This window comes from Mesocricetus auratus, unplaced genomic scaffold, assembly GCF_017639785.1.
Source record: "Mesocricetus auratus isolate SY011 unplaced genomic scaffold, BCM_Maur_2.0 Super-Scaffold_100676, whole genome shotgun sequence".
Lineage (NCBI taxonomy): Eukaryota > Metazoa > Chordata > Mammalia > Rodentia > Cricetidae > Mesocricetus > Mesocricetus auratus.
In genome coordinates this window covers 95,930,918-95,958,641 of record NW_024429266.1, presented here as the reverse complement: position 1 = coordinate 95,958,641, position 27,724 = coordinate 95,930,918, and the positions used below count along the sequence as shown (strand labels likewise).

The following is a 27,724-nucleotide window of genomic DNA, read 5'->3' as shown; positions in this document are numbered from 1 at the left end:
AATGGTAATGGAGTAGACATTGTTAATGTGCTCACTGCCTGTATATATTGCATACATTTATTGTACTTATTGTATTTGGTTTTTCTTATGTTAGTTATAACTTTGCAAAAAACTTTAGAGAAAAAGGCGGCTATGTGGTGATATGCTGCTTATACAAATGAACCCTGTCTGAAGATCAGAGAATGGAACTGGCCGCTAGCTAACCTTACAGCCGTAAATATTAGGATTATATTTGTTTTTTGGGTATTGGAGCAGGCATGGTCAGCATGTCAGTAATAACATTGATGGCTTTTTTCTCCAGCAACTGGCTTGACCAGCACCTATAATTAGAGATGCATTTATTGTTCCATATGTGTTTAAGCCACATTTTCAAAAATCAGGTAGCTTTAGTAGTGTGGGCTTTTATGAAGAGTCCATATTCTGTTCATTTGGGCAATGAATCTGATGTTATTACAGTACTAGGTATTTTTTCCTATATAGATTAATAGTATAACCTTAAATCCAGGGTGTTAACATATCCATGACCCCCACTCGTTTATCCTGCTCTCATAGCAAAACAACCAATCTTGCTTGACTTGGATTTACCAGGTAATCACATTTTCTAACCTAAGTTAGTGTACTGCTGTAATATTAAATTTAAATTATGTTTTTTTTCGTTCCGTGTGGTGGTGGTGCATGCCTTTAATTCCAGCACTTGGGAGGGAGAGGCAGGTAGATCTATGTGAGTTCGAGGCCTGGCTAGACCAACAGCCTCCAAAACAATACACAGAACCCTGTCTTGTAAAACCAAAAGAAATATTTTTGTCACAATATATGCTAAATACAACAAAGATATTTTCCTTGATGAACAGTGGAATTTTATTGATTGTCATCTGGGCCTGGTTTGGTTTGTTGGATTCAGTGACTTAATCCCTTAGAAATGATGTTAATGATTTCTGTAAAAAAATCCATCATTACTTTTTTGTGTGATGTTTTCTGTCCTGTTCATTATTAGAAATAGCAGAACCCTTTTGTTAGGAACAGATACAGACACAGACACAAGGACAGAGTCACAAGACAGTCTTCAAATACGTATAGATTCTGCTTATGTGTCAGACAAGAGAAGATGAAAGGCGTTTGGGGAGTGATGGAGACAATTCATATTTGTGGTAGATCTTGGTCCATGGGTTCCAAGAGGAAGTAAGTGATTTATGCCCTTATTTCAGTCCTTAATGCACCAAATCATTATAGATGAGTTAGCATTTATCTTTAATGTGACATGTTTTGTTGCCTCATTTGATGAATCTCTAAGGGATTAAATATATGTAATAAGGAATTAGTATGGGATGGGCGGTTGGTGGGGGGCATGGTAGGATGGGAGGGAGATGGAACTGGGATTGATATGAAAAATAAGATTGTTACTAATTTATTTGTTTATTTTCTTTTTTAATTACTTTAATTTTTCTTTTTTATTTTTTAGTTTAAATTTAGAATAGAAACATGGTTGCTTCACAAGTCAGTTCCAGGTCCCTCTCCCTTTCCCTCCCCTCCTCCTGTGCCCTCCCTCCAAGCCCCCCATTATCCCCTCATTTCCCCAGGGAGGGTGAGGCCCTCCATGGGGGTGTCCATAGTCTGTCATTTCATACACGGCAGGCCTAGACCCTCCCTCAAGAGTTCAGGGTGAGAGTGTATCTCACATTGTTGGATGGGAGTCCAAAGTCCGTGTGTATACTCGGGATGAGTACTGATCTACTGGCCAAGTCTCAATAGAGTACCTAGGCCTCCTCACTGACTCCCACATTCAGGGGTCTTGATCAGTCCCATGCTGTGTTCCAGGCTTATGTGCTGGGATTAAATATCTGTAATAAATAAATGGTATGGGATGAGGGGTTGGTGAGGGGCATGGAAGGATGGGTGGGAGATGGAACTGGGATTGATATGAAAAATAAGATTTTTTCTAATTTATTTTCTTTTTTAATTACTTTAATTTCAAATAGCATGCTTCACATGTCAATCCCAGTTCCCTCTTCCTCCCCTCCTCCTACACACCCAACCATTCATCCAGGCCTCCCATCTTCCACATAGGGGATATCTACAGTCTGTCTTTTCAATCAGGGCAGGGTCCAGGCACTCCCCTAACAGTCCAGGCTGAGAGAGCATCCCTCTTTCTGTTATGGACACACAAAGTCCATTTGTATGCAAGAGATAAACACTGATCCACTGCCCAGAGCCCTATAGGTTGCCCAGGCCTCCTCACTGACTCTCACACTCAGGGGGCTTGGATCAGTCCCATGCTGGCCTACCAGCTGTCAGTCTAGGGTTGAACAGCTCGAGTTGATCAGATCAGCTGTCTCTACTGGTTTTGCCAGCCCATTCTTTGACAATTTGCTCATCGTTCCTATCTCTTTGTCACTTGGGTTCCATGGGTTCAGTTCAGTGTTTAACTGTGGATGTTTGCCTCTGCTTCCATCAGTCACTGGATGAAGGTTCAGGGATGGCTATAGACATCAAGTTCATTATCAGGAATGGACACTTAAGGTAGTCTCTCCACTACTGCTTAGCTTGCTGGTTGGTATCATCCCTTTAGATCACTAGAGGTCTCACTGGTGACAGCTCTGTATTATAAACTATGATTCCCTCTTCCCCCTATCCTACTCCCCACTCAACTTCCTGTTCTTCCATGACCTACTCCCTCTTCCTCTTCTTTACCTCTCTTCTTCCCAGCTCCCAGTACCCCCACTCCTCACCGTGTTCCCCATCTGTTCAGAAGATCTTGCCTCATTCCTCTTCTCTGGGGTACCATGCATATCTCTCTTAGATTCTTTCTTGTTTCCCAAACTCTCTGTCAGTGGAAGTGCAGACTGACACTATTGTGTTCCAACTTTGATGGGGATTGCATTGTTTCTGTAGATTGCTTTTGGAAGGATTGCCATTTTTAATACATTGATTCTACCTATCCATGAGCATGGGAGATCTTTCCATTTTCTGGTGTCTTCTTTAATTTTCTTTCTTTAAAGGCTCAAAGTTCTTGTGATACATGTCTTTCACTTGTTTGGTTAGCGTTACCCCACAGTATTTTATGTTGTTTGTGGCAATGGTAAAGTGTGATGTTTTTCTGATTTCCTTCTTAGCCCTCTTATTGCCTGTATATAGTTGGGCTCCCGATGTTCTTGAGTTGATCTTGTATCCTGCCACTTTGCTGAAGTTGATAATCAGCTGTACGTGTTCCCTGGTAGAGTTCTTTGGGTCACTTAGGTAAACTGTCATATCAGCTGCAAATAGTGAATGTTTGACATCTTCCTTTCCAATTTGTATCCCCTTGATCTCCTTTTTTTGTCATATTGCTCTAGCTAGAACTTACAGTACAATATTGAAGAAGTATGGGGGAGAGGTGCCTGCCTTGTCTTGTTCCTGATTTTAGAGGAATTGCATTGAGTATCTGTCCATTTAGTTTGATGTTGGCTCTTGGTTTGGTGTATACAGCTTTTATTATGTTTAGGTATGTTCCTATTATCCCAGATCTCTCCAAGACCTTTATCATGTGGGGGTGTTGTATTTTTGTCAAAGGCTTTTCGGGCAAATAATGAGATTTTCTTTTGATTTTTGTTTCTCAGCTTGTTTATATGGTGTATTACATTGATAGATTTTCGTGTGTTGAACTATCTCTGAATCCCTGGAATGAAGCCTATTTGATTATGGGGGATGGGTTTTCTGATGTGTTCTTGGATCTGATTTGACAGTATGTTATTGAGTATTTTTACATCAATGTTTATGTGGGAAATTGGCCTGAAGTTCTGTTTCTTAGTTGTGTCTTTGTGCGGCTTGCATATCAATATTATTGAAAACTTGTAAAAGGAGTTTCCAAAGACCCTTTGCTTGTTTTGCATGGAATACTTTGAGAATAATTGGTATATGCTGTTCTTTGAATTTCTGGTAAAATTCTGCACTGAAGCCCTCTGGCCCTGGGCTTGTTTTTGTTTGGAGACTTTTGATGACTGCTTCTATTTCCTTAGGTGTCATAACTGTATTGAAATTGCTTATATCTTCTTGGTTTAATTTTGGCAGGTGATATCTATCCAGGAAGTCTTTCATTTCCTTTAAATTTTTGAATTTTTTGGAGTACAGGTTTTGAAAGTATGACCTGATGATTGCCTGGATTTCCTCAATGTTCTTTTTTATGTCCCCCTTTTCATTTCTGATTTTACATGTTCATATTCTGCCATTTGGTGAGTTTGGATAAAGGTTTGACTATCTTGTTGATTTTCTCAAAGAACCAACTCTTGGTTACATTGATTCGTTGTATTGTTTTCCTAGTTTCTGTTGTTTCTAATTTAAATAAAATTCATAAAAAGGAAATGGGATCTTCATAGGTGAGAGGTTTAAGATAAACTATGAACCTGAGAAAGAGGATGAATATTATCAATTTTTCTTGTTGATATCCATATTGATCTAACACATATGTACTATGGTATAAACATGTTAATGTATAAATATGTAGTTGTGAAAATATGAAGAAAAACTGATAAGACTTAGAGTCATATATGATAATTTCTTGAGTTGTTCACCAGGAATATATACACATGTAAAATCATTTTATGTGCAAAACCCCTGATGTAGCATGAAATAACTCATTCTAAGTTATTTGTGCACAATTTTCTAAGTCCTCTCATCTTTCATACTTACCTCTTCTATGTGAAATTTGTTGAAGTTAAATGATGCACCCTAACAGGAGAATCAAAATGGGAATTTTGATTCCTATTTTGATTCCCATGTGAGGCTGGTATGTACTTCACTGATATCTCAGATTATATAGGAAGATTCCATAAGAATTTATCACAACACACTGTGATCATTTTCTACATGCTTGTAGAACCAGTGTATCAGGTTGGGGCCACATTAGATTTTCTTTTCCAGTAAAATGAGCCATATGTCCGTGTTTCACTCCAAACTTCAAAATCACAAATTACTGCATGGTGACATTGACGCGAAGTGATTCATATGCACAAGGCATTCTTAGGGATAACATCTCCCAAAAATCTCAGCCCATTCTGTCATTCAGGACCCCGGTGTCATTTGATGAAATGACTTTCACTTGTGCTTCATCCCCAGCCTACATCTGCCCATCATCTAATTAGCATCTCCAGTGAGTTCATGAACACTGGCAGTAAAAACAAAGTGAGGGTCATAGTCCATCTTAAGGGTTCCTGACTAACAGTGAGTTCAGCTCTTGTTTCTCAGTTTCTACTCTGCCAGGGTGGGGTGGAACAGAACCTCACTGCAGATCATGAAAACAGAGCAGACAACCTCAGTTCTCCAAGAGGAAGATAAAACTTTTTCATCTCAGCAGACTAGATTAGGTCTTGAGCTGCCTGACAGGAGTGAGTTCTCTACTGCTCTCTGAGGCTCTGTAGATTAAGAGTGTGCCTGTAACAGGCAAACTGAGTTTGGTTACCTTTAACACAAGCCCTATAGAGAGATTCTAAGAGATAGTGGAGCAAGTCATCTTCCCTGAAACAAACACTCATAGAAAGTGTCACAAAAATGCATTACTGTTTCTGTGGCAAGTATGTCTTTGCTCAGTGGCTGTGCTTGGTTTCTTCTACAAAGGTTATGTATGTGCATTGCACTCATTTCTTTCTTCTCTGCTTCTCTTTATCTTCCATAAGTAGTTCATTTCCAGTGCCCTTTGCTTGTCTTTTCTTCTTATCAGCCTCATGACTGTGTTTTTATATACCTATTTTTTTTTACAGACTGGGGACTTTGTTCTGTTCTTCCCAGTTCACTTTCAACAGGGCACATAATCTCACGTAATTGATGCTGTAATTCACTGAGATTTTCATTGTGACAGTTGGATACTGAGACTTGCTGGCAACCATTTCCTGTAGAGTCTATCTCAGGCCTCAACTATTGAAAAGAAATAAAAATGTGTCACATTGATTCCATCTGAGAGTTCTGTTGCTTTAAGTTCATATTTGTATTGGCTGTCTCATATCCAGGACACCGAATTTACAGTTAGTCCTCCAACTTCTCTGGTTCTTGTAAGTTTTCTGATATCTCTCTTACAATTGCCCTATATTTTGTTGGTGATAAAGATGTCCTACTCGGCTGAGCTTTCCAAAATGACTACTCAGCAACCTAGGTTTTATTCAGAAGTTTATATTTTCATTTATAAAAATCATAAACAATGAATAAAAATTTTAAAGCCTCACATTTGTTTCTTTAACTTTGAATTGATGAAATAAAAAAGAGAGTATAGTATGCCTTAAAAGTGATGTATAATAACATAATGGAAGATCATTTGATGTCAGAAATCATTATTAAAACAACTTATTTTAAGTCAAGAAAGAATATAGATAAAAACAAATCATAGGTATATACTAAGTGTCTGCAGTGTTTAATATTACCAAAGCTATTGGAGGGCACAGCTGGAACAAGAGCCTTGAGGATGGGAAAGAGGGACAGAAGACATAATGCATGAATGGAAGTGAAAGTACATGGTTTACAGAGTACAAATAAAAGGTAAATGCAGAAAAGCCATAAAACCTAAGTAAAAAATATAACAATGTACAGAGGAACAGAAAATAATTAATGTATGTGTGTATACTAGTGAATGTGTTAGAGAATTTTAATGAGATATGGAGAACATGGAAATTACCATAAAACATTACACTTTCAATCAGAGCATGCTGTTGTTGGGGTGTTTTTATTTCTATCTTTCCTTATGATGCTTCATGCACAATCTGTTGAAGGGCAAGTTATAGTTTGTAACATGAGGTCAAATCTAGAAAAGCAGACATGTGGGATTGCAATCTGCAGAGCAGTTTAATCAATATCTTTAGTTGTTGTTGATTCAATGGTACAATTGTGCTGAGTAAGAGCAGTTATGTCAGTTCTCATACTGTTCTTGTTCTCTTAAAGCAGTGACAAAAGCCAGAAGCTTCAGGGGAGTAAATTTCGGAGTTTCCTGCCATGCATCATCTACTCAATCTCCCACCTGCACTTTTACCTTCTCTGTTACCCACAGTGTACCAAGCATGTAATCAGCCTTAGAAGCCAGTCTCTCTCCAGCACCCTGCACCCGTGGTGTCATTGCAAAGGTGTAGGACTCAGTCCTTTCCTGGTCTTTCCCACTGATGTCATAGAGCCATGCACAGGAAGAGTCTCTCCTCTTTCTTTGGATATGGCAGTTCTAACTCCTGCTCTCCATCCTGAGGTAGGCTGTATATACAGCTATTGCTGCATTGATGCACATTATATCTCTGCACCCAACTGTTCTACTAACAACCATATCACATGAAGATAATTTGCCTCATGCTCACATTCCATTACAATCAGTGAATCTAACACCTATGCTGGTCTCATGTTACTTGACCTTTCATATATCCAGGATACATATTTCTTCATATACACTGTAATTTAGAGTATATTGTATTTTAATGCTTATATAAAAATATATCCATTTGTATAAGTTACTCATATTTCCTTAGGTGAAGTAAAAAAATTTGTAGCTGGGTAAATGTTAAAACTGTTATCATTCATGACAGGGCATATTGACATTCGAAGATGTGGCCATAGACTTCTCTCATGGGGAATGGAAATGCTTGGATTCTGCACAGAAAGCTTTGTATCGGGACGTCATGTTGGAGAACTACAGCAACTTGGTCTCTGTGGGTGAGTGTATTTTTCTTTCATGATTTCTTGTTTATTCCATGCAGGTATGGTTTGCATCTATATCTGTATTATTATCTTGACATCAATATGCTAATATAATAAAACAAACTTGTATTTCACAACAATTTATGTAACCTTATATCGATATTATATTCACCTGTCCTGGTTTTGACAAGTATCCTCAAATCATTTATAGTATGTTTTACCTTTCAGAATTTTTGTAGATTATATGTTGATCTGCATCTTAATTTCTCACAACATACATGAATTGATATTCAGCAATAATTTGAAATGTAACTCAAGGTATACAATCCCAACAAATGTGTTTATGAATATTTTAAAATATCAGGAGATGGGAATTAGCAAGTTTGGAAACTTAAACTCCTCATTTAATCAGCACAGTCATTTATTAGAAAACTATTTCTTAGAAACTAATATGCTTTCAATGTTATGTCCAAAAAGGATCAAATGTTTCTTTTTTATTATTTATTTTTAAATTTAAATTTAAATTAGAAACAAGATTGCTTCACAAGTCAGTTCCAGGTCCCTCTCCCTTTCCCTCCACTCCTCTCATGCCCTCTGCCCATCCCCACCAATATCCCCTCATTTCCCCAGGGAAGGTGAGGCCCTCATTGGGGGTGTCCATAGTCTGTTATTTCATCAAGACCAGAGCCTAGAACTTCCCCAAGGGTTCAGGTTGAGAGTGCATCTCACATTGTTGGATCAGAGACCAAAGTCCATATGTATACTCGGGATAAATACTGATCTATTGCCCAAGGCTCAATAGATTACCTAGGCCTCCTCACTGACACCCCCATTCAGGGGGTCTTGATCAGTCCCATGCTGGATTCCTAGGCATCAGCCTGGGATTCAAGTGTTAACCTTTTTCAGGTCTGCTGTTTGTGGGGGTTAAACCAGCCCAGTCTAATCCCTTTGGTCATAAGTCCCCCCTCTTTGTTACTGGCTTTCTTGAGTTCAGCTCAGTGCTTAGCCATGGGAGTCTGCCTCTTCTTCCATCAGCCACTGAATGAAGGTTCTGTCTCCCAGACTCTCTGGCCATGGGATTGTAGGCTGGCCCTCCACAGATCTATGTCTAAATTCCATATATGAGAGAGTACATGCCATGTTTCTATTTTTGTGACTGCGTTACCTCACTCAGGATGGTTTCTTCTAGTGTCATACATTTGCATGCAAATCTCAGGATTCCATTGTTTTTTTCAGCTTAATAGTACTCCATTGTGTAAATGTACCATATTTTCTCTATCGACTTTACTGGTGAGGGGCATCTAGGTTGCTTCCAAGATCTGGCTATTACAAATAATGCTGCTATGAACATAGTGGAACAGACAACCTTGTTGTATGAATGGGCATCTTATGGATATATGCCTAAGAGTGGTGTTGCTGGGTCTTGTGGTAGGTTTATTCCCATTTTTTTGAGGAATCTCCATACTGATTTCCATAGTGGCTGAACCAGTTTTCACTCCCACCAGCAATGGAGGAGTGTACCCCTTTTAGCCCATCCTCTCCAGCATTAATTGTCGTTGGTGTTGTTTTTAGCCATATTGACAGGAGTGAGGTAGTATCTCAGAGTTGTTTTGATTTGCATTTCCCAGATCACAAAGGATGTTGAACACATTCTCAAGTTCCTCTCACCAATTTTAGATTCCTCTATTGAAAATTCTCTATTTAGTTCTCCAGCCCACTTTTTAATTGGATCCTATGGTGTTTTGGAGACTTGCTTCTTGTGGTTTTTATAAATTTTGGAGATCAGACCTCTGTCAGATGCCTGGTTAGGGAATATTTTTTCCTATTCTGTGGACTGCCTTTTTGTCTTGCTGACTGTATCCTTTGCCTTACAGAAGCTTCTCAGTTTCAGGAGGTCCCATTCATTAATTGTTGATCTCACTGTCTGTGCTAGTGGTGTTATGTTCAGGAAGCTGTCTCCTGTACCAATTCATTCAACGGTACCACCCTCTTTCTCTTCTAAGAGTTTCAGTGTGGCTGTATTTATGTTGAGGTCTTTGATCCAGTTGGACTTAAAGAATGGCGATAAACATGGATCGATCTGCATTCTTCTATATGCCACCCTTCAGTAATGCCAGCACCATTTGTTGAAGATGCTTTCTTTTTTCCATTCTATATTTTAAGCTTCTTTGTCAAAGATCAGATGTTCATAATTGTGTGGGTTAATATCAGGGTTTTCAATTCGATTCCATTGGTCTACCTATCTATTTTTGTGCCAATACAAAGCTGTTTTCAGGACTATAGCTCTATAGTAGAGTTTGAAATCAGGGATGATGATGCCTCCAGATGTTGCCTTGTTGAACAGGGTTGTTTTGGCCATCCTGGGTCTTTTGTTTTTCCATACAAAATTGATTATTGTTCTTTCCAGGTCTGTGAAGAATTGTGCTGGGACTTTAATAGTGATTGCATTGAATCTGTAGATTGCTTTTGGCACGATTGTCATTTTTACTACATTGATCCTACCTATCCAAGAGCATGGGATATATTTCCATTTTCTGAGGTCTTCTAAAATTTCTTTCTTTAAAGATTCATAGTTCTCTAAACAGACCTATAACCCCTAATGAAATAGAAGCAGTCATCAAAAGTCTCCCAAACAAAAAAAGCCCAGGCCCAGATGGCTTCAGTGCAGAATTCTACCAGAAATTCAAAGAAGAGCTCATTCCAATACTCGTCAAAGTATTCCACACTATAGAAGCAGGAGGCTCACTGCCAAACTCTTTCTACGAGGCTACAATTACCTTGATACCCAAGCCACACAAAGACACAACTAAGAAAGAGAACTATAGACCAATTTCCCTCATGAACATTGATGCAAAAATACTCAATAAAATACTTGCAAACCGGATTCAAGAACACATCAGAAAAATCATCCACCATGATCAAGTAGGCTTCATTCCAGGAATGCAGGGATGGTTCAACATTAGAAAATCTATCAATGTAATCCACCATATTAACAATCTGCGAAAGAAAAACCACATGATCATCTCACTAGATGCTGAAAAAGCCTTTGACAAAATCCAGCACCCCTTCATGATAAAGGTCCTAGAGAGATCAGGGATAACAGGAACGTACCTGAATATAATAAAAGCAATATACAGTAAACCAACAGCTAACATCAAACTAAATGGAGAGAAACTCAAAGCAATTCCTCTAAAATCAGGAACAAGACAAGGCTGTCCACTCTCTCCATATCTCTTCAATATTGTACTTGAAGTTCTAGCTACAGCAATAAGACAACAAAAGGAGATAAAGGGGATACAAATAGGAAAAGAAGAAGTCAAACTTTCATTATTTGCAGATGATATGATAGTTTACATAAGTGACCCAAAAAACTCCGCAAGGTTACTCCTAGAGCTGATAAACACCTTCAGCAATGTGGCAGGATACAAGGTAAACTCAAAAAAATCAGTGGCCCTATTATATACAGATGATGAAGTGACTGAGAAAGAAATCAGAGAAACATCACCTTTTACAATAGCCAAAAACAGCATCAAATATCTGGGGATAATGTTAACCAAGGAAGTGAAAGACCTGTATATCAAGAACTTTGTGTCTTTGAAGAAAGAAATCAAAGAAGATACCAGAAAATGGAAAGATCTCCCATGCTCTTGGATTGGTAGGATCAACATAATAAAAATGGCAATCTTGCCAAAAGCAGTCTATAGATTCAATGCAATCCCTATCAAAATTCCATCACAATTCTTCAAGGACCTGGAAAGAACATTAATCAACTTTATATGGAAAAACAAAAGGCCCAGGATAGCCAAAACATCCCTATACAATAAAGGAACTTCAGGAGGCATCACCATACCTGACTTCAAGCTCTATTATAGAGCTATAGTCCTGAAAACAGCTTGGTATTGGCACAAAAATAGGCAGGTAGACCAAATGGAACCGAATCGAAAGCCCTAATTTTAACCCACACACCTATGAACACCTGATTTTTGACAAAGAAGCTAAAACTGTACAGTGGAAAAAAGAAAGCATCTTCAACAAATGGTGCTGGCATAACTGGGTAGTGGTATGCAGAAGACTGCAGATAGATCCATGTTTATCGCCTTGTACAAAACTTAAGTCCAAATGGATCAAAGATCTCAACATACATCCAGCCACACCGAAACTTTTAGAAGAGAAAGTGGGAGATACTCTTCAACGAGTTGGTACAGGAGACCACTTCCTAAACATAACACCAGTGGCACAGGCACTGAGATCAACAATTAACAAATGGGACCTTCTGAAACTAAAAAGCTTCTGTAAGGCAAAGGACACAATCAAAAAGACAAAAAGGCAGGCCACAGAATGGGAAAAGATATTCACTAACCCTACATCTGACAGAGGGCTAATCTCCAAAATTTACAAAGAACTCAAGAAACAAGTCTCCAAAACACCAAAGGATCCACTTGAAAGGTGGGGTACAGAGCTAAATAGAGAATTCTCTGTAGAGGAGGCTAAAATGGCCAAGAGACACTTAAGAAAGTGTTCAACATCCTTAGCCATCAGGGAAATGCAAATCAAAACAACTCTGAGATACCATCTTACTCCTGTCAGAATGGCTAGAATCAAAAACACCGAAGACAATTTATGCTGGAGGGGATGTGGAGAGAGAGGAACACTCCTCCACTGCTGGTGGGAATGCCGACTCATACAGCCTCTTTGGAAATCAGTATGGAGATTCCTCAGGAAAATGGGAATTAATCTACCACTAGACCCAGCAATTCCACTCTTAGGCATTTATCCAAATGAGGCAGGTTCATACAACAAGGGCATCTGCTCCACTATGTTCATAGCAGCATTGTTTGTAATAGCCAGAACCTGGAAGCAACCTAGATGCCCCTCAACTGAAGAGTGGATAGAGAAAATGTGGTACATTTACACAATGGAGTATTACTCAGCAGAAAAAAACAATGGAATCTTGAAATTCGCAGGGAAATGGATAGCACTGGAAGAAACCATCCTGAGTGAGGTAACCCAGTCGCAAAAAGACAAACATGGTATGTACTCACTCATATATGGATTTTAGATATGGATCAGGATAGTGCCAGTCTGCACTTCCACAGATAGAGAGTCTGGGAAACAGGAAAGAACCTAAAAGATATGCATATATGCATAGTACCCAAGAGAATAGGATGGAGACAAGATCCTCTGAATGGAAGGGGAACAGGGCGAGGGGGTAGTGGGACCTGGGAAGAATAGAGGGGGTAAAGAGGAAGGGAGTTGGTCATGGGGGAACAGGAAGTTGAGGGGATGGGGGTAGAATAGGGGGAAGAGGGAATCATAGGATCGAAGACAGATCAGGCACCAGAGTGACCTCGAGTGATCTAAAGGTATAACATCAATTGGCAAGCTAAGCAATAGTGGAAGGACCACCTCGAATGCCCATTCCTGATAATGAACTTGATGTCTATAACTATCCGGGAGCCTTCATCTTGGGACTGATGGAAGCAGAGGCAAACACACAACTAAGCACTGAACTGAACCCAAGGAACCCAATGACAGAGAGAGGAATGATGAGCAAATTGGCAAAGAATGGGCTGGCAAAACCAGCAGAGACAGCTGATCGGAACAGCGGAGTGCTCTTGGACCCCAGACCGACAGTGGGGAGGCCAGAATGGGACTGACCTGGACCCCCCAAATGTGAGTGTCAGTGAGAAGGCCTGGACAACCTATGGGGCTCTGAGCTGTGGATCAGTGTCTATCCCTGGTATACAATCTGTCTTCATGTGCCTATAGCACAAAGAGAGATGCTCTCTCAGCCTGGACTCTTAGGGGAGTGCCTTGACCCTACCAAGAGTAAAATGATAGACTCTAGACATCCCCTATGTGGAAGGATTTGGCAATAGGGTGGGAGGGAGGGTGGAAGGGGAGTGCGGGAGGAGGGGAGGGAGAGGGAACTGGGATTGCCATGTAAAACAAGCTATTTAAAATTAAAATAAAAAAAGACAAAAAAAAGAGTCATAGTTCTTGTGATACAGATCTTTTTCTTGTTTGGTTAGTGTTACCCCACACTATTTTATGTTGTTTGTGGCAATTGTAATGGGTGATGCTTCTCTGATTTCTTTTTCAGCCTTTTTATCATCTGTATATAGTAGGGCTACTGATTTTCCTGAGTTGATGTTGTAGCCTGCCACTTTGCTGAAGGTGGCAGTCAGCTGTAAGTGTTCCCTAGTAGAGTTCTTTGGGTTATTTATGTAAACTATCATATCATCTGGAAATAGTGAAAGTTTGACCTCTTCCTTCCCAATTTGTATCCCTTTGATCCCCTTTTGTTGTCGTATGGCTCTGGCTACAACTTCAAGTACAATGTTGAAAAGGTATGGAGAGAGTGGACAGCCTTGTCTTGTTCCCAATTAGATGAATTGCCTAGAGTTTCTGTCCATTTAGTTTGATATTCGCTGTTCGTTTACTGTATATAGCTTTTATTATGTTTAAGTATGTTCTTGTTATCCCAGATTTCTCCAAGACCTTTATCATGAAGGTGTGTTGATTTTCTCAAAGGCTTTTCAGTATCTAGTGATATGCATGTGTGATTTTTGTTTTTCAGCTTGTTTATATGGTGGATTACTTTGAAGGATTTTCATAAGTTGAACCATCCCTCCATCCCTGGGCTGAAACGTGCTTGATCATGGTTAGCAATTGTTTTGATGTGTTCTTGGATCTGATTTGACAGTATTTTGTTGAGTATTTTTGAATGAATGTTTATGAGGGATATTAGTCTGAAGTTCTCTTTCTTAGTTGTGTCTTAGTGTGGCTTGGGGTCAAGGTTATTGAAGCCTTGTAGAAAGAGTTTGGCAAAGACCCTTCTGCTTCTATTGTGTGGAATTATTTGAGAAGAATTGGTATAAGCTGTTCTTTGAATTTCTGCTAGAATTTTGCACTGAGAACATCTCGACCTGGGCTTTTTTTGGTTGTGAGACTTTTGATGACTGCTTCTATTTCCACAGGAGTTATAGGTATTTAAATTGTTTATCTATTCTTCATTTGATTTTGGCAAGTGACAGCTATCCAGGAAGTCATCAACTTCCTTTAAATTTTCAATTTTGTGGAGTACAGGTTTTCAAAGTATGACCTGATTATTCTCTGAATTTCCTGAGAGTCCATTGTTATGTCCCCCTTTTCATTTCTAATTTTGTTAATTTGCATATTCACACTCTGCTGTTCGGTAAGTTTGGACTAAGGTTTGTCTATCTTTTTGAATTTCTCAAAGAATAAACTCTTCGTTGCATTGATTCTTTGTGTTGTTTTCCTAGTTTCTGCTTTATTGATTCAGCCCACAATTTGATTATTTCCTGGCATCTACTCCTCCTGGAGGAGTTTCTTTGTGTTCTAGAGCTTTCAGCTGTTCTTTTAATTCTCTAGTGCAACTATTCTCCAGTTTCTTCATGCGGGCACTTAGCGCTATGAACTTCCCCCGTAGCACTGCTTTCAAAGTGTCCCATAGGTTTGGGTATGTCATTAAATTCTAGGAAGTCTTTAATTTCTTTTTTATTTCTTCTTTGACCCAGGTATGATGCAGTTGTGCATTATTCAATATTCATGAGTTTGTAGGTTTTCTGCAATTTTATTGTTGTTGTTGAATTCTAATTGTAACACACCTGGTCTGATAAGATGCGTGGAGTTATTCCAAGTTTTTTGAAGCTGTGGAGGTTTGATATGTTGCGAATATGTGGTTGACTTTTGAGAAGGTTCCATGTGGTGGTGAGAAGAAGGTATATTCTTTTTTATGTGGATGAAATGTTCTCTAGATATCTGTTAATCCCAGTTGGGTCATTACTTCTATTAGACCCTTTGCTTCTTTTTTGAGTTTTTGTCAAGTATCCCTGTCCAGTGGTGAGAGTGGTGTGTTGAAATCTCCCACTAAAAGTGTGTGGGGCTTTCTATGTGATTTTAGTTTTAGTAATGTTTCTTTTACGAATGTGGCTGCCTTTGTACTTGGGGCATTGATGTTCAAGGTAGACACTTCATTTTGGTGGATTTCGCCTGTGATGAGTATATAATGACCTCCTTCATCTCTTTTGATTGATTTTATTTTAAAGTCAAGTTTGTTAGATATTAGGATTGCTACCCCTGCTTGTTTCTTGGGTCCATTTGATTGGAAAATATTTTCCCAACCTTTAACTCTCGGGTAATGTCTGTCTTTGAGGGTGAGCTGTGTTTCTTGTATGAAGCAGAAGGATGTGTTCTGTCTTAGTTTCCATTCTGCTAGCCTATGTCTTTTTATGGGTTAATTAAGGCCATTAATGTTGAGGGATATTAATGACCAGTGATTGCTCATTCTTCTTTGATTTGGAATGGTTATTTGTGGTGGAATTATGTGTGGAATTTCACACCTTTGTTCTTTTGACTGTTAGTAGAGAAGGAATCTCTAATGCCTATGTTTTTCTGGTTGTAGTTAATTTCCTTGGGTAGGAGTTTTACTTCCAAAGCTTTCTGTAGGGTGGGTTAGCGGATACATATTGTTTGAATCTAGTTTTGTCATGGAATATCTAGTTTTCTCCATCTATAGTGATTGAGAGCTTTGCCAGGTATAGTCTTGCCTGCATACATGTTCTCTTAGTGTTACTAGAATATCTATCCAGGACCTTCTAGCTTTCAGGGTTTCCATGGAGAAATCCCGGTAATTCTGATAGGTTTGCCTTTAGATGTTGCTTGGCATTTTTCCTTAGCTACTCTTAATATTCTTTCTTTATTCTGTATATTTGGGTTCTTGATTATTATGAGGCGAAGGGACTTTTTTGTGATCCACTCTATTTGTTGTTTTGTTAGCTTATTGTACCTTCATTAGCATGTCTTTCTTAAGGTTGGGAAAGTTTTCATCTATGATTTTGTTGAATATGTTTTCTGTCCCTTTGAGGTGGCTTTCTTCTCCTTCTTCTATACCTACTATTCTTTGGTTTGGTCTGTTCATGGTGTCCCATATTTCCTGGATGTTTTGTGTTAAGGATTTGTTTGACTTAAGATTTTCATTGGTTGATGAAACCATTTCTCCTAATGTATCTTCACCACTTGAGGTTCTCTTTTCCATCTCTTTTATTCTGTTGGTAATGCTTGAATTGGTAGTACCTGACCATTTGCCCAGCTTTTCTATGTCCAGCCTTTCTTCTGATTGTTTTTTTATTGTCTCTAGTTCAGTTTTCAACCCTTGCACTGTTTGCATTGTTTCTTGCAATTTTCAGTTTGTCTATTCAACCTTTTGTTGCATTTTATGTTTTTGGTTTGTTCTTTCTTCTATTTCCTGCCTTTTTGGTTTGTTTTTCTGCTATTTCTTGCGTTTTTTGGTCTGTTTTTTTTTCTTTCATTTCTCACATTCTTTTGCTTTGTTTCTTCTTCCATTTCCTGCCCCTTTTGTTTGAGTTTTTCTTCCATTTCTGGCATTTTTCGTTTGTTTTTTCATCCATTTCTTTGAGGCATTTTCCTATATCCTCTTTTAGGGCCTCTACCATTTTCATCATGTGGTTTAAGGTCATTCTCTTATGCATCATTTGCATTGGAATGTTGGAGTTCTGCTGTTGTGGAATTCTCTAGAATCTGGTGGTGTCATATTTGTTTTTTTGTTGCTGATTGTATTTTTGTATTGTCTCTTTCCCATTATATATTGAATTGTATCTTAATGTCTCACAATATATATGAATTGATATTCAGCAGTAATTTGAAAAGGAACTCAAGATTTACAATTATAAAAATACATTTATGGATATTTTAAAATATCAGGAGACGGTAATTAAAAATTTGGAAACATAAACTCCTCATTTAAGCAGCATAGTCAATGATTAGAAAACTATTCCTTAGAAACCAATATGCTTTCATTATTGTGTCCAGAAATGGTCATATGTCTCTTTTAATACATAGGTATTACAGTATCAAAACCAGAGCTGATCAACTCTCTTGAACAAAGCAAAGAGCCCTGGGATGTAAACACAAGAGAAACAGAAGACAAAGAACAATGTAAGTCAGAATAAATAATTGTCATATGAAAGAGATGAAAGTGAAGGTGAAATTTAGTCCTTAAAATATGTTATGAAGAGATTGAGAGATGATTCATTGCCATATCCTGGAATGTTATTGAGCCCTTAATTTAACTTTTTTTTGTTGTTATTTTCGAGACCAGATTTTTCTGTATTGTTTTGGAGGCTCTCCTGGAACTCAGTCTTTAGACCAGGCTGTCCTCAAACTCAAAGAGATCCACCTTGTTCTGCTGTTTGAGTGCTGGGTTTAAAGTGTACACCACCCATGTCCGGCCAAGCCCTTAATTTAATTAACTTGAAATGAAAACTCCCATTCAAGTAATATTTTGACTGTGTGTGATAGACAATTTCTCTTTATCATTTCATGTTTTTTATGCTTTCTTTCATGTATTACATGCTTTCAAACCTTGCACTGTTTGAATTGTTTCTTGTAAATTTTGGTTTATCTTTTCTTTTTTTAAATAATTTTTTTAATTTTATTTTTTAAAAATCAAATTAGAAAAAAGTTTGATTCATATGTCAATCCCAGGTCCGTCTCCCTCTCCCTCCCCTCTTCCCAAGTCCTCTCATCAACAATCCTCCCCTCCCCTCCCCCAATCCCCACTGCTTTTCCCTGAGAAGTGTAAGGACCTCCATAGGGGTATCTATAGTCTATGATTTCATCCAGGGCAGGGCCTAGTACCTCCCCCAACAATTCAGGGTGAGAGTACATGTCTCATTGTGGGACAGGCACCCAAAATCCATTTGTATGCCAGGGATAAATATTGATCTACTACTGAAGGCCGCATAGATTGCCTATGCCTTTTGACTGACAACCCACATTCAGTTGGCCTTGATCAGTTCCATGCAGGATTCTCAGCCATCAGTCTGGGGTTCAAGCGTTCCACTTATTCAGGTCAGCTGTTTCTGTGGGTTAAACAAACCCATTCTTAACCCCTTTGATCATCAGTCCTTCCTCTCTGTCTCTGGATTCCTTGAGTTCAGCTCAGTGTTTAGCTGTGGCTGTCTGCCTCTGTTTCTATAAGTCATTGGGTGAATGTTATGTTTCCCACTCTCTCTGGCAATGGGTCTGTAGGCTGGCACTCTCCAGATCCATGTAAAATCCATATATGATAGAGTACATACCATATTTTTTTTTGTGACAGGGTTACCTCACTCAGGATGGTTTCTTCTTGTGCCATCCATTCGTCTGCAAATTTCAATATTCCTTTGTTTTTGCCTTCTGAGGAGTACTCCATTGTGTAAATGCACCGCATTTTCTCTTTCCACTCTTCAGTTTTGGGGCATGAAGTTTGCTTACAGGTTCTGGCTATTACAAATAATGCTGCTATGAACATAGTTGAAAAGACATCTGTGTTATATGACTCTGCATCTTTTTGATATTTGCCTAAGAGAGAATTTCCTGGGTCTTGTGGTAGGCTGATTCCCTTTTTCCTGAGGAATCTCCATAGAGATTTCTAAAATGGCTGTACAAGTCGGCACTCCCACCAGCAGTGAAAGCGTGTTGTCCTTTCTCCACATCCTCTCCAGCATAAACTGTCATTGGTGATTTTGATATTTGCCATTCTGACAGGAGCAAGATGGTATCTCAGATTTGTTTTGATTTGCATTTCCCTGATGGCTAGGGATATTGAGCACTTTCTCAAGTGACTCTCAGCCAATTTGTAATCCACTATTGGGATTCTCTATTTAGTTCTGTACCCCACTGTTTAATTGGATCCTTTGGTACTTTGGAGAACTGCTTGTCGAGGAGATCAGCCCTGTGTCAAATATGTGGTTAGTAAATATCTTTTCCCATTCTTTGGGCTGAGTTTTTGCTTGTTGACTGTGTCCTTTGCCTTGCAGAAGCTTCTCAGTTTCAAGAGGTCCCATATATTACTTATTGACCTCAGTGTCTGTTCTACTGGTGTTATGGTCAGGAAGCAGTCTCCTGTATCAATTCATTCAAGGATACCTCACACTTTCTTTTCTAAGAGGTTTAGTGTGGCTCAATTTATGTTGAGGTATTTTATCCATTTGGACTCAAGTTTTATGCATGGCGATAGACATGAATCTTCTACATGCCAATAACCAGTCATGCCAGCACCATTTGTTGAAGATTGTTTCTTTTTTCCATTGTATATTTTTAGCCTTTTTTAGAAGATGACATGTAAAACACTTATGGGTTAGTATCAGTGTTTTCAGTTTGATTCCATTCGTCATTCTGTCTCTTTTTGTGCCAATACCAAGCTGTTTTCAGGACTATATCTCTGTAATACAGCTTGAAGTCAGGGATGGTGAAGACTGTACATGTTGCTTTATTGAATAGGGTTGTTTTTGTGCACTTGTGCCTTATGTGAAGGTATTTATCACCTGTAGGAGTTGCCTGGTAGTGTTTTTTGATCACTTAAGTAAACTATCATTCCAGATGCAAGTAGTGAAAGTTTGACGTCTTCCTTTCCAATTTGTATCTCCTAGATCTCTTTTTGTTGTCTTATTGTTCTAGCTAGAAATGCAAGTAGAATATTGAAGAGGTATGGAGAGATTGGAAAGTCTTGTCTTGTTCCTGATTTTAGCAGATTCACATTGACTTTCTTTCCATTAAGTTTGGTGGTGGCTGTTGGTTTGCTGTATATAGATAGCTTTTATTATGTTTAAGTATGTTTCTGTTATCTTGGATCTCTCCAAGACCTTTATCATGAAGGTGTGTTGGACTTTATCAAAGGCTTTTTTCTGTATATAGTGAGATGATCATGTGATTTTTGTTTCTCAGTTCGATTATATGGTGGATTACATTGATGGATTTTTGTATGTCAAACCATCCCTGCATCCCTGGGATGAAACCTACTTGATCATGGTAAATGATTGTTTTGATGAGTTCTTCCTTCTTGTTTGACAGTATTTTATTGAGTATTTTTGCATCAAAGTTCATGAGGGATAGTGGTCTGAAATTATTTTTCTTTGTTTTGCCTTTGTGTCTCTTGACTATCAAGGCTATTGCAGCCTCATTGAAAGAGTTTGGTAAAGACTCTTCTGCTTCTATTGCATGGAATACTTTGAGAAGAATTGGTGTAAGCTGTTCATTGAATACGTGGTAGAATTCTGCGCTGAGGCCATCTGGACCTGTGGTATTTTTTGTTGGGAGAATTTTGATGACTGCTTCTTTTTCCTTAGGAGTTATAGCTCCATTTTAATTGCTTCTTTGTTATTGCTTTAATTTTGGCAAGTGGTAGATATTAAAAAATTGTCCATTTCCTTTAAATTTTCAAATTTTGTGGAGTACAGGTTTTCAAATTATGACCTGATGATTCTCTGAATTTCCTCAGAGTCCATTGTTATGTCCCCTTTTTGTTTCTGAATTTGTTAATTTGCAAGTTCACACTCTGCCATTTGGTAAGATTGGACAATAGTTAGTCTATCTTGTTGATTTTCTCAAAGAACCAACTCTGGTTCGTCTTTTATTCTATTTCTTTAAAGGATTTTCTCATCTTTGTTTTAGGGTATCTATCATCTTCATGAAGTTTTGATTTTTAATATTGTTCTCGTCTGTTTCATCTGTGTTGTGATGTTCTGATCTTGCTGGTGTAGAGTCCCTAGAGTCTTGTGTTATCATATTGTTTTTTTTTCAGTAATTGAATTTGTTCTTGTATTGTCATTTTCCCATCCCTTCTTTCAGTGGGTACTGGTGGGGTCTCTTTTTTTTCTGGTGGGTATGGGTCCAAGGTTCTCTTCTGGTCGGCTCAAGCAGGTTCAATTCACTGAAGGATGTTACAGTGGGTGCATATGTGTCTGAGGCACTCTCTCTCCTAGTAGTGGAGAGCTCTGCTTTCTCCACTCTGACTTTTGCCCTCTTCTCTGGGTGGGGTTGGGAGTAGACTGGCTCTCTCAGTAGGCTCTTTGTTGCTGGGTCCTCTGGGGTTGAGTGGAGGTTGATGCAGTCCCTAGTCCAGGAGATCCCAGAGAGTACAAGAAGAAGGAATTTGGCACCAGTGTGGGGGCCTGGAGCCCACCTCTGCTCTACCCTCTTTGCTGAATGGTGGTAGGAGTAGGTCGGCTCTCTCAGTTGACTCTTGGTTGCTCAGTCTTCAAGGGGCCCTTAGTGGGGCCGAGCTGCAGTTCCAAGGACAAGAGATCCTGTAGAGCCAGGGTGTGTGCCTATACAGGACTTAAAACCAACTAATTCAGTTTATCCTGAGAGTTATTTCAATAATAACTATAAAGAGACTTTTGATTATAACAAAAACATTTTTAGGCACCTGCCTGACCAGACACAAGAGAAACTTCATAAAAATCTATCACCATGATTGAACTTTTGATGGATGCGCAAATGTTTGGTTCAGAAAGTCTATTCCTGGAAACATTTCCTACAGATTTAGACAAGAATGTAATGGATTCTACTATCCATGTAAGATTCTGTTCAAAATCATTGAAGGAACATGGAAAAGAGGCTCGAGATATGCCAAACTTATAATAATATTTCTCCCCTTTTAAATCAACTAGGCTGTCTAATATTCAATGCTGGAGAGAAACCATGTGAATGTAATTTATGTGAAAAATGCCTCATGAGTTCTACACACATCACCAGACATAATAGACTGAATGCTGAAGTGGAACATTTCAACTATAAGGAATGGCGGAAGTGCTTCAATGAATGTGCACTCCTCACTAACCATCACAAAATCCATTGCAGAGAGAAAGCATGGAAATGGAAGAAAAGTGACAAGGCCGTTATAGAGTTTTCTCTTCATAGCACCTGCCAGCAAATCCATCCTTTGGTGAACCCCAACCACAATGATAATTGTAAAATATATTTTGGGAATTCCTCAAATTTCATTACACATGGAATAACTCATATCTTAAGGAAGTCCTACAAATGTGTAGGATGTGAAAAATGTCTCCATAACTTTTCACACTTCAGGAGAAACCAGGAAATCGAGACAGGAAAGAAACTTAACAAAAGGAAAGAATGCGGCAAGTCCATTACCTGTCATGCAACCCTTCAAGGTCACCCCAGCATTCATACTGGTGACAAACTTTACACATTAGAAGAATGTGGCAACTACTTTTTGCAGATCTCAAGACTGCAAGTTCAACAGAGGATCCATACTCTAGACCAACCTTCCAGCTATGAAGAATGTGTAAAGTCCACATCTCTTCCTGTTCACTATAGAATATATACTGATGAAAAACCTTACAGTTGTAATAAATGTGGCAAATCTTTTAGACACCTCTCAACTCTTCAAAGTCACCACAGGTTCCAAACTATTGACAAACCTTACAGTTGTGAAGAATGTGGCAAGTGCTTTACCCGTCATTCAAATCTTCATGTTCACCACAGAATTCATACTGGTGATAAACCTTACAGTTGTAAAGAATGTGGCAAATCGTTTACACACCTCTCAAGTCTTCATCGTCACCACAGAATCCATACTGGTGACAAACCTTACAGATGTGAAGAATGTGGCAAATCTTTTAGACACCTTTCAACTCTTCAAATTCACCACAGGATCCACACTAATGACAAACCTTACAGTTGTGAAGAATGTGGCAAATGCTTTACCCAGCATTCAAAACTTCAAGTTCACCAAAGAATTCATACTGGTGAGAAACCTTACAGTTGTAAAGAATGTGGCAAGTCATTTACCCGTCACTCACATCTTCAAGCTCATCAAATAATTCATACTGGTGATAAACCTTACAGTTGTAAAGAATGTGGCAAATGTTTTACACAACGCTCACATCTTCATCGTCACCACAGAATCCATACTAGTGACAAACCTTACAGATGTGAAGAATGTGGCAAATCTTTTACAGACCTCTCAACTCTTCAAAGTCACCACAGGATCCATACTGGTGACAAACCTTACAGATGTGAAGAATGTGGCAAGTGCTTTACCCGTTCTTCAAATCTTCAAGTTCACCAAAGAATCCATACTGGTGAGAAACCTTACATATGTGCAGAATGTGGCAAGTCATTTACCCGTCACTCATATCTTCAAGCTCATCACAGAATTCATACTGGTGACAAACCTTACAGATGTGAAGAATGTGGCAAGTGCTTTACCCAGCATTCAAATCTTCAAGTTCACCACAGAATCCATACTGGTGAGAAACCTTACAGATGTGCAGAATGTGGCAAGTCATTTACCCGTCACTCATATCTTCAAGCTCATCACAGAATTCATACTGGTGAAAAACCTTACAGATGTGAAGAGTGTGGAAAGTCCTTTGCCCATCACTCAAGTCTTCATACTCATCACAGAATCCATACTCATGACAAATCTTAGAAATACCAAGAATGTCAGAAATCATTTACCAGATGGTCAAGTATTAGACACAATCATCAGAAATTCCATATAATGGACTAGTTTTGTTAATATTATTAGAATATCTCCTTAAATCACTGTATGAGTTGTCATACACAAACAAGTGTCTTACCCATTTTGAAAATCTTCAGTAAGTTTTCACAGATCATTCAGTACTCTGCAGTCCTCTTTAGTAAGGTCTACATTTTTTACAAAATTAGAATCATTCTATCCAGATAGTGTCTTTGTAGTCATAAAATGTTTATTGGAAAATTGCAGAGATGTTTATTCTCATTAGAAATGAGTTAAGCACCAGATTTTTCTGACCTGACATCTGGACCTTATTTTAAAGAACTGTGCAAACTCATAAGTATTCCAGATTTTAATTTAGTGTAATATGTTGCAACTGTTAATGTAATATGATGCTTATACAATATTTAATATATACATTAACTCTTTGATAGTATTTGAGATTGTACATATATATTGCCTCTTTTTTTAACTTCAAATGTATTCCCTCTCTTTCTTCGTAATAAAAATAGTAAAATATTCAGTCAATTTTCATACTTTTTAATGGGGAGTGTCTCTTTGTTGCTTGAAGATCATCATTAGTGTCCGCAAACCAATGACCGATAATGCCAGTAGAAATAATCTAGACACATGTTTCAGCAATCCTGGTTTAATTCAGTTAGAGGTATATTGTGAATCCAATGTGCGTGCCACCACCATATACAAAGAACTGTAAACAGTGAGTGAGAGAGACAGTCTTAATCAGGGAAACACATAGCAATTTATTGTCCAGCATCAAATGGAAAGTCTTAAAATTTATATGCATATTAAATTGTATGGATTGTTGAAGTTTCATTTAGGAATATTTACGTATACACATGTACACATATTCATGAAACAACTGTAAGAAGGAAAAGAGGCCATACATTTTAGAGAGCAAAGTGAAGAATGAAATATTGTAATATGAATGGATTACAAAGGTTCTTGCTTTCACTGATAGCTCTAGTAGACCCATAAATTTCCAACAGGTATGGTTTTCTTTTCAAGCAAAAATATATATGGTCTCTCTTCTTCTTAGAATTCTGGGACTGGAGGTATCTTGTAGCCTATGTGATTCTTGCATTATTTCTCTATCTAGTCCATACCAGGCTACCACTTGTAGAATCCAATAAAAGTCTAGGTGACCTTTGCCCTTCCTGAATGGTTGCGGTCTCTCCCAAGCTTCCATAATCAGTACTGGAGGTTGATAATAGCTGAGGAAATGACTATGCCATCTGTATGATCAATACCACACCAGATTCTTCCCTAGTCCATTAAGTAAGTACTTGTATCCTATCTGTACAACCCATCATCACAGAAGCTGTGACATGTACTTTGAGAAGTTCTCATGTTATTATGCCTCTTTGTGCACAGAAGAATTCATTGCACCATGAACTGCCTTTCCATATTTTACTGTACTTAAATAATTTTAAATAAGCCACTGAGCATCAGACTATAAAAGTTTGAATCAACACAAGCTAATGAGCTGTGCTAGTCTATTTTCCTTCTTCTCTCATGTGGTTTTTAATATGATGCCCTAGTGTAAGCAGAGCCCCCTATACTGGTACTGTTATACTATCAAAGTAAAATGAAAATATCTCATTAAAGAAAGAACAAAAAGAAATTCTGGTTATGCGAGATATTTAAAATTTACTCACTTGTTGAAAAATGTCTACTATATAAATTATTGAGTAATTGTAGAAGTCATGATTATATTTCGCCATGTTTACCTACTCAAATATTAAATTTTTTCTTCATTTTTGCAAATGGTCATTTATAAGCTTACCATTTTAGTGTGTGTTTTCATGAAGTATTATTGTTAGCTTATTTTTTGCTTCACCAGGAGCTGAAGTTGTAGTTTAGTGTTAGAGAGTACTAGCTAGTTTTCAGAGGAACTGGATCCAGCTCCTAACTATCACATTAAATCCATAACGCCCTACAACTCCAGTTCCTGATATTTTGATGACCATTTCTGTTCTTTTCAGTGAATGGACATAGGCTGAGTTTATACATGTAAGTTCAGAAAACACTTATATTCTTATGAAATTGAAGGATTTAAAACTTTCATCACTATTGTTATTTTAATTTTATATAGCTTGTTTTACATGTCAATTCCAGTTCCCTCTCCTTTCCCTCCTCCCACATCCCCCCACCAACCCCTCCAGCCTCCCACCCTATCACCATTTCCTTCCATATATGGGATATCTAGATTCCGTGAGGATGCCTGGGCAACCTATGGGGCCCTGGGCAGTGGATCAGTATTTATCCCTGGCATACAAACGGACTTCTTGTATCCATAACAGAAAGAAAGATTCTCTCTTAGACTGGACACTTAGGGGAGTCCCTGATCCCTTCCCTGAGTGAAATGACAGACTCTAGATATCCCCTATATGAAAGGAAGTGGAGATAGGATGGGAGGCTTGGGGGATTGTAGGGGGAGTAAGAGGAGGAGAGGGAGAAGGAACTGGGATTGACATGTGAAGCAAGCTATTTAAATTTAAAATAAGAAAAGAAAAATTGATGTTTCAAATACCCAAATCAAGAAATGTAATCCACTTAATATAGAAAATGGAACACAAATTATATCTCTTGAAATCATCACATTATATGCAAAAATTCCTTTGGCCATAAAAGTCCATCACCTTTCCTGATACAAATGTTCTCAAGAGACCAGGGATACATGGAGCATATCATAAAATAAATGTAGCATTTTAGCACAAGCCAAAGGTCCACATCAAACAAAATGGAAAGAAACTCAAGCCTTTCCATTAGAATAAGGACCTATACAAGGATATTTCTTCTCTCCATGTGTATTCAATATAGTACCTGGATTCATGTTTTCCTTTTTAATTTAAATTAGAAAGAAACTTGTTTTACATGTCAGTCCCAGTTCCTTCTCACTCCCCTCCACTCCTGCCCACCACCAACCCCTTTCCCATCCTCTTACCACTACTCAGGGTGTATGAGGCCTTCCATGAGGGATCTTGAATGTCTGTCATATCATTTGTAGCAGGGCCAATGCTATCCTTGTGTGTCGAGGTTGAGAGTGTATTGCTGTATGTGGAATGGGCTCCAAAAATCCATTTGTATACTAGGGATAAATAGTGCTCCACTGTTTTTTTATATCTAGTATCTTGAGTTGTTTATATATTTTTGATATTAGTCTTTTATCAGATGTAGAATTAGAAAAATTCATACCTATGTTATCAGTGTTCTATTCAGGAAGCTGCCTTCTATGGCGATGATTTCAAGGCTATGCCCTATTTCCTCTTCTATTGAGTTCAGTTTTGGGTTTTGTGTTGAGGCCTTTGATCCAATTGGGCTTGAGGGTGATAAACGTGGATTTATTTGCATTCTTCTACATGCTGACATCTAATATTACCAGCACCATTTGGTAAAGATGCTGTCCGTATTTCTGTGTGTATTTATGGTTTCTTTATTTTAAAAAAATCAGTTGTGTGGGGATGGCCTGGGTCTTCTATTTGATTCCACTGATCAGCATGTCTTCTTTTATGGCAATACCTTGAGGTTTTTATTGCTATAGCTCTATAATACAACTTTACACCAGTGATGGTGATATCTCCAGCAGTTTTTTTTTAATTTTCATGATTGTTTTAGCCATCTTGATTTTTTCATATTAATGTGAGAATTGTCCTTTCAAGGTCTGTAAAGAATTGTGTTGGAATTTTGATAAGGATTGTACTGAATTTGTAGATTACTTTTGGTAGGTTGGTCATATCTGGTATCTATTTCAAT

At 38.2% G+C, this 27,724-nt stretch overlaps 1 protein-coding gene across 1 annotated transcript in view; it reads left to right on the top strand.

Moving 5' to 3' along the window:
• Positions 1-24,471, top strand: part of LOC101838884 (zinc finger protein 883-like) — a 109,916-nt gene extending 85,445 nt beyond the window's left edge. Inside the window, exons 2-4 of the mRNA XM_040737545.1 lie at positions 7,524-7,650; positions 17,521-17,616; positions 22,116-24,471. Of these exons, the coding sequence (XP_040593479.1) occupies positions 7,524-7,650; positions 17,521-17,616; positions 22,116-23,902 (2,010 nt within the window). The 3' untranslated portion in view covers positions 23,903-24,471. The remainder of the gene's footprint in view (positions 1-7,523; positions 7,651-17,520; positions 17,617-22,115) is intronic.
• The last annotated feature ends 3,253 nt before the right edge of the window (positions 24,472-27,724 follow it).